The sequence below is a fragment of the Megalobrama amblycephala genome, linkage group LG8 (genome assembly GCF_018812025.1).
Source record: "Megalobrama amblycephala isolate DHTTF-2021 linkage group LG8, ASM1881202v1, whole genome shotgun sequence".
Taxonomy (NCBI): Eukaryota; Metazoa; Chordata; class Actinopteri; order Cypriniformes; family Xenocyprididae; genus Megalobrama; species Megalobrama amblycephala.
The window spans coordinates 24,133,364-24,146,993 of record NC_063051.1 but is presented as its reverse complement, the minus strand read 5'-3'; the positions used below and the strand labels follow the sequence as shown (position 1 = coordinate 24,146,993).

The following is a 13,630-nucleotide window of genomic DNA, read 5'->3' as shown; positions in this document are numbered from 1 at the left end:
TACAGGAAAGAAATGACTTATAGCCAAATATCAGCAGGACGGGTGCAGAGCAACAGCGCCTCCTGTCAGCTTGTGATGGTACTGCAGGTGCTGTTGGAGAGTTCTGAGAGCTTAACTGCTAAAAATCTATGCTGTTTTATGTCCTACTTAAAAAAAAATCTTCACAAAATGAATGCCTTTTCTTTTACTTATCTAAATCTTTGCTGCATGCTCAACATACACCTCCAGACAAAAGTTTTGGCACACTTGACAATTTATATTTTACACAGAATATATATAAATAAATAAAAAAGTTTGGGGTCGGTAAGATATTTTAATGTTTCAGAAGGAGATCTCTTCTGGTCAACAAGGCTGCATCTATTTGATAATTTGTTAATTTATTCCTGTGATCAAAGCTGAATTTTCAGCATCATTACTCCAGTCTTCAGTGTCACATGATCCTTCAAAAATCATTCTAATATGCTGATTTGCTGCTCAACATTTCTGATTATTATTGATGTTGAAAAGCAGTTGTGCTGCTTCATATTTTTGTGGAATTTTTTAAAAAAATTTCCAGGATTTTTTAAAGAATATAAATTTCAACAGAACAGCATTTACTTTTGAATGGTATTGTGTGTAATACATACACAGACACATATAAAAATTCTCTCAGATTAGGACCCCCCCAACTGTTTATGAGCATACTCGCATAAATGTGCATTTTGACCTTTTTTTGCATGTATGTGTCCATTTAGGCACAAATAGATGCTGTAGAGAAAGGAAATTGGTGTTCAGAAAACAGCCGCACGTTCAGAATTGAGCTCTCTTTTACACCACCTTGCACTCAAAAGGTTTAAAAAACGCTTTGAATTTTAAAACTAAAAAGAACTAAAACACATGCAAATGATACATTTTCATTGTATGATGGTCAAACTTTGCAAATTAATTTTGAACCATGGTGTCTGGTCCATACAGATTAACGATCCCTATACTAGACATCGCACATCCTACGATGTGACTACCGCGGATGCGCACGTCGCAATATCAATGCTAAAACAAGCTTGTTGCCTGTAATATCCCTCACAGAAACAATGCACTTCACTTCATCTTTGTTTCGTCTCACCGTTTTCACACATTTATCTGTCCCTCTCTCTCACCTGCAGTCCCCACGCCATGCACCAGCAGTAAAATGTGTTTGTCCACCAGTCCAACCGGCCTTGAGCCTTCCAGAGATGAGCGTGATCCCTATGAACACAAGATACACGTGATCACATACTTACACACATCACATCAGGCACATGGGAGCACATTCTACACCTGTTTTTCAGGTGATAAACACATAATTGCTCAGATCTTCTATCGCTCATCCTATCAGGATGAGGCTCATATATGGTGAAAACACAAGGACAGGTCAGTCCTTTGCAAGCAGCAGGTAAATCATTCACTCCAGAAGGGGATTGGAGTCCTAATGGCTCCTGAGGGCTCTGGTATCCTAAAGCGTAATGAGAAGTGACAGTATGTGAATGTTACCGCGAGGTCCTCAGAGCCCAGCGGCTCCTGGCTGCGGGCCAGACCGACGGAGCGCGTGTGCATGTTTCCATCCAAATCACTGTACTTCCCTGCCTGAGATGTCTCGGAGAGTCTGTGGGGACAGACAGATGGGACGAGAAGGTCAAGCTCATGAAAAGAATTCAAATTCATTCTAGCGATCACAGGCCCTGTTTACACCTGGTATTACCGGATCACAGGTGGACAAGGGAGACACATTCCGTTTACACCTGGTGTTTTAATCCGTCTTTTGTCCACTTTCGACCACTTCTGTCCTGATTTATTTGAGGGGGGTCTATGGGTGGGTAAATGTATAGGCTTTTTCAAAATAAGCCAGAGACGAAGGAAAGCATGGAGAGCATCAGCTTTCGTTTTTATTCTTCAAACCAAACTTGGGTCTTCAGCCGTCAAAGTTTAAATCCCGTCTGGATAGCGCACTTCCCATAATGTTTACGTGTTAGGTCAGTAGGCGGAGAGTAGGCGGTCTTTCATGGCTGTTTGAACACATTCGACCACAAGAGTGACTCAACAAAGCAATCCAGTTGAATACGATTTCAACTACCTCTGGAAGTGGTTTAAAGTGGACAAGCTATAAACAATTTAGACCCCGTTTATATCTATATTTAGTGTTGTCCACTTATGATCCAATCAACTAAAATGCATCTTATTACCAGGTGTAAACAGGGCCTTACAGTAGATTATAGTGAGACTGAAAGAGAGAAGCCACAGATGGAGAAGTTGTACGTATATTTTATAAGCAGTGGCAGACAGATATATCAGCACATTTTCTGCTTTTAATTAGTTCTGAGATAAATACTGTGAAAAAATGAAAGCAATTTTGTATGTGTTTATTTAAATGCATGCAAGTGTATTGTAATGTATTGCAATAAATTGTAATGTGCATGTGTACAGGCAGAATAGCAACCATCGACATTTAGTGAAGTTACTTGGAAATGGCAGCTTCACAAACTACAAGCAACTACAAAAACTATAATTCACAAACTAAAAGTATCTAATTACATTCAGGCTATTTAAAGGTGCCATCGAATGGAAAATTGAATTTACCTTGGCATAATTGAATAACAAGAGTTCAGTACATGGAAAAGATATACAGTGGGTCTCAAACTCCATTGTTTCCTCCTTCTTATGTAAATCTCATTTGTTTAAAAGACCTCAGAAGAACAGGCGAATCTCAACATAACACCGACTGTTACGCAACAGTCAGGATCATTAATATGTATGAGCCCACTATTTGCATATGCCAGCTCATGTTCAAGGCATTACACAAGCCAGTATTAACGTCTGGATTTGTGCACAGCTGAATCATCAGACTAGGTAAGCAAGCAAAGACAATAGTGAAAAATGGCAGATGGAGCGATAATAACTGACATGATCCATGATATCATGTTATTTTTAGTGATATTTGTAAATTGTCTTTCTAAATGTTTCGTTAGCATGTTGCTAATGTACTGTTAAATGTGGTTAAAGTTACCATCGTTTCTTACTGTATTCACGGAGACAACAGCCGTCGCTATTTTCATTTTTAAACACTTGCAGTCTGTATAATTCATAAACACAACTTCATTCTTTATAAATCTCTCCAACACTATCAAACTCGTTCAGAATCAAATGTAAACATCCAAATAAATACTATACTCACATGATCTGATGTATGCATGCAGCATGCTTGATGAACACTTTGTAAAGATCCATTTTGAGGGTTATATTAGCTGTGTGAACTTTGTTTATGCTGTTTAAGGCAAGCGCAAGCTCCGGGGGCGGGGAGCGTGAGGAATTAAAGGGGCTGCGCAGCCTGAATCGGTGCATATTTAATGATGCCCCAAAATAGGCAGTTAAAAAAAATAAATAAAAAAATAATCTATGGGGTATTTTGATCTGAAACTTCACAGACACATTCAGGGGACACCTTAGACTTATATTACATCTTGTAAAAAAACGTTCGATGGCACCTTTAAGGGAACAATATAATTTTAAATGAGACAGAATTTATCAGAGCTGGATTAATCTGGCACAAAACAATGGGGACTGCAATTAGGGTTCATTTACTTATGTGAAAGATGTTTTTACAATAGCGGTTTACCCATGTTCACTATGTTCTCCAGATGTCAACATCATCATCCGCTGAAAAACCCATACTGGTCAGTCAATAATATATAGACATGCAGACCTTCTGACTCACCGGAGGTAGAACACAGATTTGGTGGTGCGCTCCTGATAGACAAACATGTTTTTGCGGTTGACCACACAAAAGGCATTTAGAACGGACCGCAGAGCCTGGATAGCTGAAAGAATCAGAGAAAAGAAATCATCTTAGGGTTCAAGCTTACCAATTTTTCTTAATGAGGAACGACCTGATTGGTTCACTGAGGTGTCACTCACCCCGGGACACGCCCATGTTGGGCCCCATTTTGAGCCGTGGGTGAATATAAATAACGGTGCTCCAGACCACATCACAGGCGAAGTAACCCGGTATGAACTGCATAGTGGCGGCAAGGTAGTCCCGCGGCTGATAGCTTTCGTCAGCGTTGTAATCTGGGGCGGAGAAAGGTGCAATTATGGGGATGAGACTTTCATCTTAACAATTTCATAACAAAAGAGATTAGCAGGATTATCTGAACTCAACAGGCCCGCAGAGCACCTAAAGTTGCACGATACAAATGAAGCATTTGAACGTTCATCTCTGTGGTCGACTGTATCAAATTCATTTACACAGCCTGAGGCAGAACAACAGGCCATATTAGGACATTAGTGCAGTAATTCATGCTAAACAGCAGTTATAAAATTGTAGTCGATGAGGCGGGTGCTCAGACTCACACTGCTGTCTCATTATCACTACCCTTGAATTGACCTTCCCAGCAGGCTTTTTTAAGTCTGTGTGTTTGTTTGTATTAGCGTAAATTGTGCTCCATTTTACAGCAGCATCATCAGGCGTTATTTACTTTTACTGCATATCAAGAGTGCAACAATATCATCAGATTTCATTTAAACAAAGCCACACACATGGTATAGGGCTGCATGATTAATTAAAATTGAACTTGCGATATGGCTTTGTGCGATTATTGTGTTACGGTTGTTATTTAATTAAATAAATTATGTTTCAGTGTTTGGGTCGCTTCTAAGGTGCATTTGGGAATGCAACATGTGCCAACCATTTTCCCAAACCTGTAATAACAAATATTACAATAGTAATACTTCTGTGTTTCAATGCTTGCCTAATAAGCTTGCATAATAAAAAATAAATAATTAATTTATTAAGAAGACATGAACGAGTGCGGATCTTTTGTTTTTCATTTTAAAGCATTTAAATGAGCATTTAGTAATAATAATAATCATAATAAAATATATAATCACTTATAATAATTATAAAAATGTTGGACAAATTGTGCAGCTCTATGAACAAGCACATCAAACCTGGAGCTTTTTTTTAAAAAGCATTAACCCTCTGGGATAAATGGAGGTGTTTTGACAAGCATTACATTATATGATCACGCTATCATTCAGTCAAGTGCTATTAAACCCTTCAAGCATGATAAGTTGCAAAAAAAGATCTTAAACCTGTACTGGCGTGCTGTCTGTAAATCTCCTGTCTGTGTGACAGACACACACGACTCATGCACACATGCCACATTCAGTTCTCTTTCTAGCTTGATCGGACAAAAACGCACAAAAATTATGCCAAAATACCCACCTGGTAAGTAAATGTCTTAAATGAGTTAAATAAAGTCTTAAATGACCGTAAAAAGTTGTGAGGACATTGGATGTGTGTCAGATCCGTGTTGTGTGCTTCAGATCTTAAAGTGACAGCAGCCTAATAAACCTGCTGCTGTGATGTCTGCCATTAATGTAAATTAAAGAAAAAAAGACAAAGAGAAAATCACTCACTGCTCTAGACTGAATAACTTTTGTAGCTTTAATAAGGATTAATCTATATTTAATGTATAATTTATGCAGTGAAGTCTGTGTTTGATAACTTTATTCAATTTCTGTATATTTCCTAACTGTTAAATCAAATATTTAAAATATACTGTCTTTATGTTGTATCTAATATTTTAATCGATTGACAGCACTAATGTGTAAATAGATATGGATATGGATCTGGAGCAGGGTTTGGGGTGTGAGCAATGTTGTTTTTTTATAGATTAAGATATTTGGAAATATTATGATTTTCTAATAGATTTATCTATTTCTTCATGTCAACGAGGCTGCCGACTCTAGCTCTGGCATGTATATGGCCTTGGCTCATAGAAAGAGTGTGTGTCAGTCATCCAGCTGAGTTCTGTACCATCAGAGTTGGTCATCCTGGGCCGGTAGAGTGATTCATGCTTCCAGATGTCCTCTTCACTCTCAGCAACCAGGAGAGAATGGCATACATGACTATCATGCAGGTCTTGTAGAAGGAGGCGCTGTGGAGAAAGTCATTGAGAGGTTAAAGAGCAACAAAGTGGAAAACAGTGGTAGAGGATCTGGGGTGATGAACCAGAGATAGTGGGACTTTCTCAGTAAGTGGCCAGTCTTGCTAGAATAAGCTACAAAGTGGGCCAGACTTTACGTTGATAATGAAAAGGCTAGGCTGTTCTTTACCTGGTTGACTATTCGGCACATTTCTCCAATCCTTCTCACCACCAGCTGATGAAGACGCAGGTATTCTGGAATCTCTTCCTCTTCCTCCTCTTTCGCTCTGTTAAAACTCCTGCCAACACAATGTTTAAGATTCACAAGACTCAAACAGTACAAAGTGTTTTAACAGTCTCAGCAGGAAAATGCAAAACTCAGTTTTGTTTGCATGTCTGGGGAAAACTAAAGTTTGCATTTTAAGCACTACAAACAGACATGCTGCTCATTTGTATGCTTTATATATTTAGAACACAGTTGAACACAAACTCATTATAAGCTGAAAACTTACAAGGACAACAAAAACTTGAGGCACATTTTTTGGCAGTTTACACAAACAGGAACTGAAAACTTTTCCAAAAATTGCTTTGATATTGTTTGATAATTTTTTATCATAATAACTTGCATAACAGCATTGAAGTCAACATTAAAAACTGAAATATATATATAAAATAATTTATAAAGAAGTTAAATAAATTGATTAATTAATCATTATTAAATAATCAATACATTTGACCATTTATATTGATAAATATATATATTTTTTATTTTAGAAAAGTAACAGCAAACTCTTCAACAAGCCACAATCATTAATGTTCCTACAGCAAACTATGAGACTGTGTTGATGTTTAATAAGTGGTAAGTAACACCAAGTATGAGCAATAAAAACAGTGATGCTTGCCTAGCAAATCACTTCCTGTTGATTAATTTAAAAACCGTCAAACCATAATTTTGCTGATTTTTGCTTGCATTTTGTGCTTTCTGAATGTGAATTTCATAAACTGCATGCTGAGTATGAGCGTGTCTCTGCAGCAGTACCTGGCATGGGAGAAAACTTCCACTCTGTCCTGATGAATTCTGATGATGAGCCAGAAATCAGGCATGAGCGGCATCTGTCTCTCCTGCTCATTCATAGTAGGTCCTTCACACTCAGAATCACTGCTGCCACCATCATAACCTGAAACACAAACAGCATAGAGAAGACGGACAATGAGGAATGATGATTGTGATTCAAATGTGAGTGTGGACATGTCTGTTCTGTGAAGTCTCACCTAGCATGTCTGAGTCCAGGCTGCCCTGACTGGAGACGACGCTCTGAACTCGACTGGGCCGCAGTTTGCCACTGCCTGAAAGCAACAGGAAATAAAGCTTTTATTAACTATTTATTATTTTTAGAATCTAACTAACCAGGGGCCTCATTTATAAGATCTGCACTAATAAAATGTATACCATTCTTATCTTCTCCTAATTGTTTAGATTTTTAGAATGCACTTTAGCTTTAATAAAAATGCAATTACATTCTCTTATAGCAGGATATTGGATATTATGGAATAGCAGAAATATAGCGGTTACCCTGGTAATCCATTAATACAATGTGGCAGCATTTATTTTAGAAAAGTTTGCAGATATGATAATGTGTCAGAGAAATGTCATGGTTTTGTTCAATGAATTTCAAAAATTTCTGTTCTGGCGAAAAATTTCAGCCAATCCACCAGCTGCATGAAAATACAGCAGGTGGCACTTATGGAAAAGTAGATTTAGGATCATTCTATGCATGTCTTTATAAATGAGGCTCCATGATCTCAGAAAAAAATTCTGAGGTTAGTTCTTAGGTTTATCTTGTGACACTCACTGTGTGTGGCAGACTGCACGGATTCGGCCAGGCTGGCAGCGGAGGGTGTTTTGGGAGGGGACGTGTGATCAGATGAGCGTTCGGTGCTGCTGCCCATCTGCAAGTGAGCAGCACCACTGACGGCACTCTGAGGTCGAGTCTCCTCTGCATCAGTCTGTTTGACCTGCCCAGGTTCAGAGGTCTCGGAGAGAGACTCACTGGCTGAGTCAGCTGCTGCAGGCCGCATGTCCCCCTCATCCCTCGCCTGCTGCTGTGCCGTGACTCCACACTCAACCTGCTGCAGGAAAACACATAAATCATATTCCAGATGAAGAGATAAGATAATATTATATTTATATCATGGCTCTTTGTGATACTTGATTGTGAACGGTCAAATCACTGCATTCTGTGATCACATATTTTTGTATAATGACGATAAACTGTTTAATCAATCTTTATCTCAGGCAACTGATTTCATGCTAGTTTCATGTCTTTTATATCACTCCAGTCTTTTTCTTCTCACATAATAAAATCATTTGCAATGGTTCTGCTGTGACTTTGTTTAGAATAATTTTCATTTGCAAAATAGCAAAATAACATACAATATTGACAATAGTGTGTCTAAAATGTAAGTTAATATTAACTTCTTGTTCATCAAACTGTAGTGTTGTATAAAATCAATATCACATTTACAATAGTGCGAAAGCGAACACTCTTGCTCGTGTGATAGGTTATAAATATAAAATCAAGATACGGGTCATTTTTTTGCCCCGTTTCTATGATTTTAGGTGCATTTTTGTCAGGACCACTATCGTCAAATATGATTGATAATTGCATAGAGTTTGTATTGGCGGTATGGTTCTGTTCTGGGCAAGAACTCCCTGTGCATCCATGCAGCCTAGCATGGATAAGAGCAGGGAGAGCAGCAATAAACCCCCTAGGGTAAACAGAGCAGAACCAATATATGCAGATATAATTCATGTCAATAATTTAACATGTACACATATTTCAAGAATTAGTTTGATTCAGGGGAATCATAAGGCCAATCCTGACTGAAGAGAGGAGGAGCTGGGGATGGAGGAGGGTAATTAGCTCCTGAGAATGCAATAGCTGCTGATAATACTTATATATAAGAGCTTATATATGGGTGCTGTAATAGGCGTCGTATTCCTATAGGTAGACGTGAGTCACCTGGGAGTCAGCTGATGCAAGCTGGACTGAAGTGACCTGCCAGAACTGACGCTAATGCTGGATATTTATTCATTTTGGTGACGTTTTTGCATGAGTTACTCTTAAAAAGTGATAATTTTGTCATTAAACAAATGGAATGCATTTCTTCAGATATGGTTAAAAGGTTTTTAATAATTACCTCAGTGTCCAGCATATTTTTCTTTGGCTCCCCTTCTTTGTCTAATGTGGAGATGTTTGCTGTTACTTTGGCATCATCTTCCACCTCAGGACACAGGCTGGTTTGCTTAGATGTTGTTTCTGTGCCAGTTGAGTACTGAGCAGTGATGTTAGAGAGCTGTCTTGCAGCCTGGAGCCTGTGAGACTGCTGCCGACTAAGTGAGACGTAGTGGAAGTTGTATTGCTCCGCATTTAGCAGGTAACCAGGAAACGATAACCTCTTGAACTCCTGCAGTGAGGAAGCAGGGACATGTTATTAAACAGCAGGGCAGAACATAATCTCATTCTTGACCTTTCCTGGGAAGTCTTATCACCAATAATAGAGGTCATCGTATGAGTTCAAACCTCTTGAAACTTTTCCAGCGACTGCTCTGGACCAAATACGAACTGCAGGGGAACGACCTCACAGTGGCACTGCGGGCGGCCGCTGGAACGACACACATGCTCGGAAACTTTCTGCAGGGTGGAGGAATTGATAACAGAAGAGTGTCGTAGAGCAGAGACGATCTCATCCTCCAAGAGCCAACGGATCTGAAAGAGACAGTGTTATTATCATCAACTAAAACTAAATCTAAACTAAAAGGCACCATTTCTAATTTTTGTTCAGCTTAAGTTAAACTTTATTTTTCAATTGTGAGAATTTATATTTCATCTAAAAAAAGTCGCTCTTACATTTTTTTATTATATGGCTGAAACAAGCTTCCATATAAAAACTACATAAGCACTTTAAAAAAAAAAAAACTAATAAAAATGACAAAAACACAGAACAAAATTTCTGAAACTTAAAAAGGTACACTCTGTAACTTTTGACACTCTAGTGGTTAAAAAAAATAACTGCATGCATTTTGCAGAAGAACATTGTTTTGGTTGTGCTTCAGCTCTGCGTGACTGTGTGGACGAATTTGTTGTTTTCTCATAACTAAATAGAGAGAGAGATTATCATACTGCTCATAAAACATTCACTACTAGTTTAAAGGTGCAGTAAGCGTTTTCTGAGAAACGCTGCTGAAAGTGGTTTGGACCGAGCAGCACAACATACTCATAGCCAATCAGCAGTAGGGGGCGTGTCCACTCATGATGCGAGAGGAGAGAGTGAGCAAGAGGGAGATTAGACTGTAGAAAGAGAGATGGCTGAGAAACATTACAAAAGAGAAGAGTTATGATGTCTGCAGCTGCTGGCGACTAAAAACCAACTCTTGCTTCTATACAGTGGCATGAAAAAGTATGTGAACCCCTTGCAGAATCTGTGAAAATGAGAATTATTTTAATAAAATAAGAGGGATAATAAAAAATGCATGTTATTCTTTGTTTAGTACTGTCCTGAGTAAGATATTTTACATAAAAGATGTTTGTATTTAGTTCACAAGACAAAACAATAGCTGAATTTATTAAAATAACCCCATTCATAAGTACGTGAACCATTGATTCTCAATACTGTGTGTGGTTACCTGATGATCTACGACTGTTTTTTTGTTTTGTGATGGTTGTTCATGAGTCTCTTGTATGTTCTGAGCAGTTAAACTGAGCTCTGTTCTTCAGAAAAATCCTCCAGCTCCTGCAGATTCATCAGTTTTCAAGCATTTTCGCATATTTGAACCCTTTCCAGCAGTGGCTGATTTTGAGATCTGTGTTTTCATACTGAGGACAACTGAGGGACTCAAACACAACTATTAAAAAAGGTTCAAACATTCACTGATGCTCCAGAAGGAAACACGATGCATTAAGAGTCGGGGTGTGAAAACTTTTGAACAGGATGAAGATGTCACAATTTTTCTTATTTTGTTTAAATATCATTGTTTTTCATTTAGTACTGCCCTTCGGAAGCAACAGAAGATACTTGCATGTTTCCCGGCAGAAAAATTAAGTACAATTTACCTTGATATTTGAATTCAAAAGTTTTCACCCCTCGGCTCTTAATGCATTGTGCTTAATGAAAACTGATGAATCTGCAGGACCTGGAGGAATTTTCTGAAGAACAGAGCTCAGTTTAACTGCTCAGGACAAACAAGAGACTCATGAACAACCATCACAAAACATAAAAACAGTCGTAGATCATCAGGTAACCACACACAGTATTGAGAATCAATGGTTCACATACTTATGAATGGGGTTATTTTAATAAATTCAGCTATTGTTTTGTCTTGTGAACTAAATGCAAACATCTTTTATGTAAAATATCTTACTCAGGACAGTACTAAACAAAAAATAACATGCATTTTTTATTATCCCTCTTATTTTATTAAAATAATTCTCATTTTCACAGATTCTGCAAGGGGTTCACATACTTTTTCATGCCACTGTATGCTTTTTTTCTTGTGTACTGGATGTTAATTTTTTCTTCTTGTTCATCATCTTCACTTTAGTTTTCACAAAGCATTATTTTGCTTTGCTTCAGCTATGAGAGATCCACTCTTTATTTTAAAGCCACAATATTTTAAATCCCTCAGTTCTCATCATCTCTGAAAAGCCAAGTCAATGTTGATTCTTGTTTTATTACGAGCTCTGTCACATTCTCTTTTTGCCAGCAGACTTACTTTCTCTAGCTTTCTCGCTTGTTGTGACAAATAACCTGTGCCATTCCTACACTGTATACACGCCAAAGTAGCCGGAACAACATTTCTCTATTTACGGCCATGATGAGACACGCACGGGCGAGTGACGTACGTACGCAATTTCCCACGCAAACCATCCCGACAGGTCTAACTTCTGTTGTTTTTAAATGTGCTATAAAAATAAAGGTTGACTTGACTAAAATTTAAACACTTATGATAGGCTTACCATAGTAAATCAGGGGTAAGACAAAAACATGTTTTGGAAGGATTGATGATGTATTGACTCATTTAAATTTTGTTAATTTTGAACAAACAAAGTTAGTGTACCTTTAGAACACCTTTTAGTGTAAATTTTAAATGAAAACTAAATATATAAAAATAAAACATTCAAACTATTAATAAAATCTATAATAGTATATTAATGATAGTAAAATAATCAGAGACAGACAAAAACAAAAACAGATTCTCCTCCTGCAATAATAAATGGTACTGAACTTTCATGCACATTTCATATACAGTGCTTGGAAGAGTGGAAAATATATTTTTAATAATATCACTTTTTCACTTTCATATAAAACTTTGCGTTCTCACCTCATCCATGGTGGCTAAAACAGCCATTTTGTGTGGAATAGGAAGTTTGGACAGCGGATCTCCAGACATACTGCAAAAGATGACAAAACGAGGCAAAAGAAAGAGTTAATGCTCAAGATGTTTGGCAACGGATGATGTCTGTTGACCTCTGAATGCTGACCTTTCCACACCAACCCCACGCAGACCATCTAGATTTCCCATGAGCTCCTCGTCAGAGCGATAGGACGAGGGCTGTCCAGGGGAGCGGTTCAGAGACACACTGCTCTCAGATGTGTACCTACATGCACAGAGAACAATCATAATCACTCCAGCTGAACCCATGCTGTTTGTTTTTCCTAAATCTAGGACAGTTCACAATCACTGACCGGTTGTGGTGGAAGTCAGGGGCCATGACCTCGATCTCCAGAGGTAACGTGAGCACAAAGATATCAAGAGTGACAGACAACTCGTTCAGATCAACCGACTGAAGATTCTCAGCGTTCTCAAGACAAGTAATGACTTCACCTGCAAACATACAGCATCATCCCTTAATACCACAAAACATAGTTTTATATTCAGTAATATTATTAAAAACACATGAACCTAAATACTAAAGAAAGGGATACATTTTGAGATAAAATACCCCCAAAATACTGTATATGGTTTATACCTCTTCTTCACACCAATGAATTTCCATGACTTTTCTTGAGCTGTTCTTTATTTATATTATTTATATACTATTACAGTATTTATTCATATTTTAAATTAGCTTTTTTTTTTTTTTTTTTCAGTTTACATTTTAGTAATTTTGTTATGTGCTTTTTTTCATTTGTTTTTTTTCATATATTGCTATAGGTTTCAGCTATTTTAGCACTTCATCTTAAACTTCTTTTATTTCAGTTAGCTGCCAAGGTAACATTTCTAATTTGTTTAAGGTTTTCATCTAATACGTATATTTTATTTCAGCTTCATATTAATTAAAAGTCTTTTTTAATAGTTTTAGTTTTAATAAACAATAACTCTTGATCAATGGATGAGGATTTTGCTCTGGCATATTTTCATATGTATTTAGGTACCAATCCTTTGAATCAATAGATTTAGTTAAATGATTTAAGTTTTATTCACAATAAAAATTCATGACTTTTCCTGGTCATACCATAAGATCATTAACATAAGACCGCCCACATTTACATATCATATAAATACCCACTTAGTATTTATTTAGCAACTTGCTGATGGCAACTCACTATTAACATGATTTTTAATGTGAAGAAGAGAGCTAATCATAACAAAGCTCATTTACATACAGAACAAATCTCATTTACAAGCA

The 13,630-nt window shown here is 37.4% G+C and overlaps 1 protein-coding gene across 18 annotated transcripts in view; it reads right to left on the bottom strand.

Annotated features, from left to right (window-relative positions):
* The window catches only part of LOC125274089 (KICSTOR complex protein SZT2-like), a 111,675-nt gene that overhangs the window by 65,655 nt on the left and 32,390 nt on the right, over positions 1-13,630 (bottom strand). For all 18 annotated transcript variants that reach the window (XM_048200157.1, XM_048200162.1, XM_048200168.1 and 15 more), the window contains 14 exons: positions 12,687-12,825; positions 12,482-12,598; positions 12,322-12,391; positions 9,524-9,709; positions 9,141-9,407; positions 7,793-8,069; positions 7,212-7,286; positions 6,979-7,117; positions 6,130-6,238; positions 5,831-5,951; positions 3,928-4,080; positions 3,728-3,830; positions 1,510-1,621; positions 1,137-1,224 (listed from right to left, as the gene is read on the bottom strand). In XM_048200157.1, the coding sequence (XP_048056114.1) occupies positions 1,137-1,224; positions 1,510-1,621; positions 3,728-3,830; positions 3,928-4,080; positions 5,831-5,951; positions 6,130-6,238; positions 6,979-7,117; positions 7,212-7,286; positions 7,793-8,069; positions 9,141-9,407; positions 9,524-9,709; positions 12,322-12,391; positions 12,482-12,598; positions 12,687-12,825 (1,956 nt within the window). The remainder of the gene's footprint in view (positions 1-1,136; positions 1,225-1,509; positions 1,622-3,727; positions 3,831-3,927; positions 4,081-5,830; positions 5,952-6,129; positions 6,239-6,978; positions 7,118-7,211; positions 7,287-7,792; positions 8,070-9,140; positions 9,408-9,523; positions 9,710-12,321; positions 12,392-12,481; positions 12,599-12,686; positions 12,826-13,630) is intronic.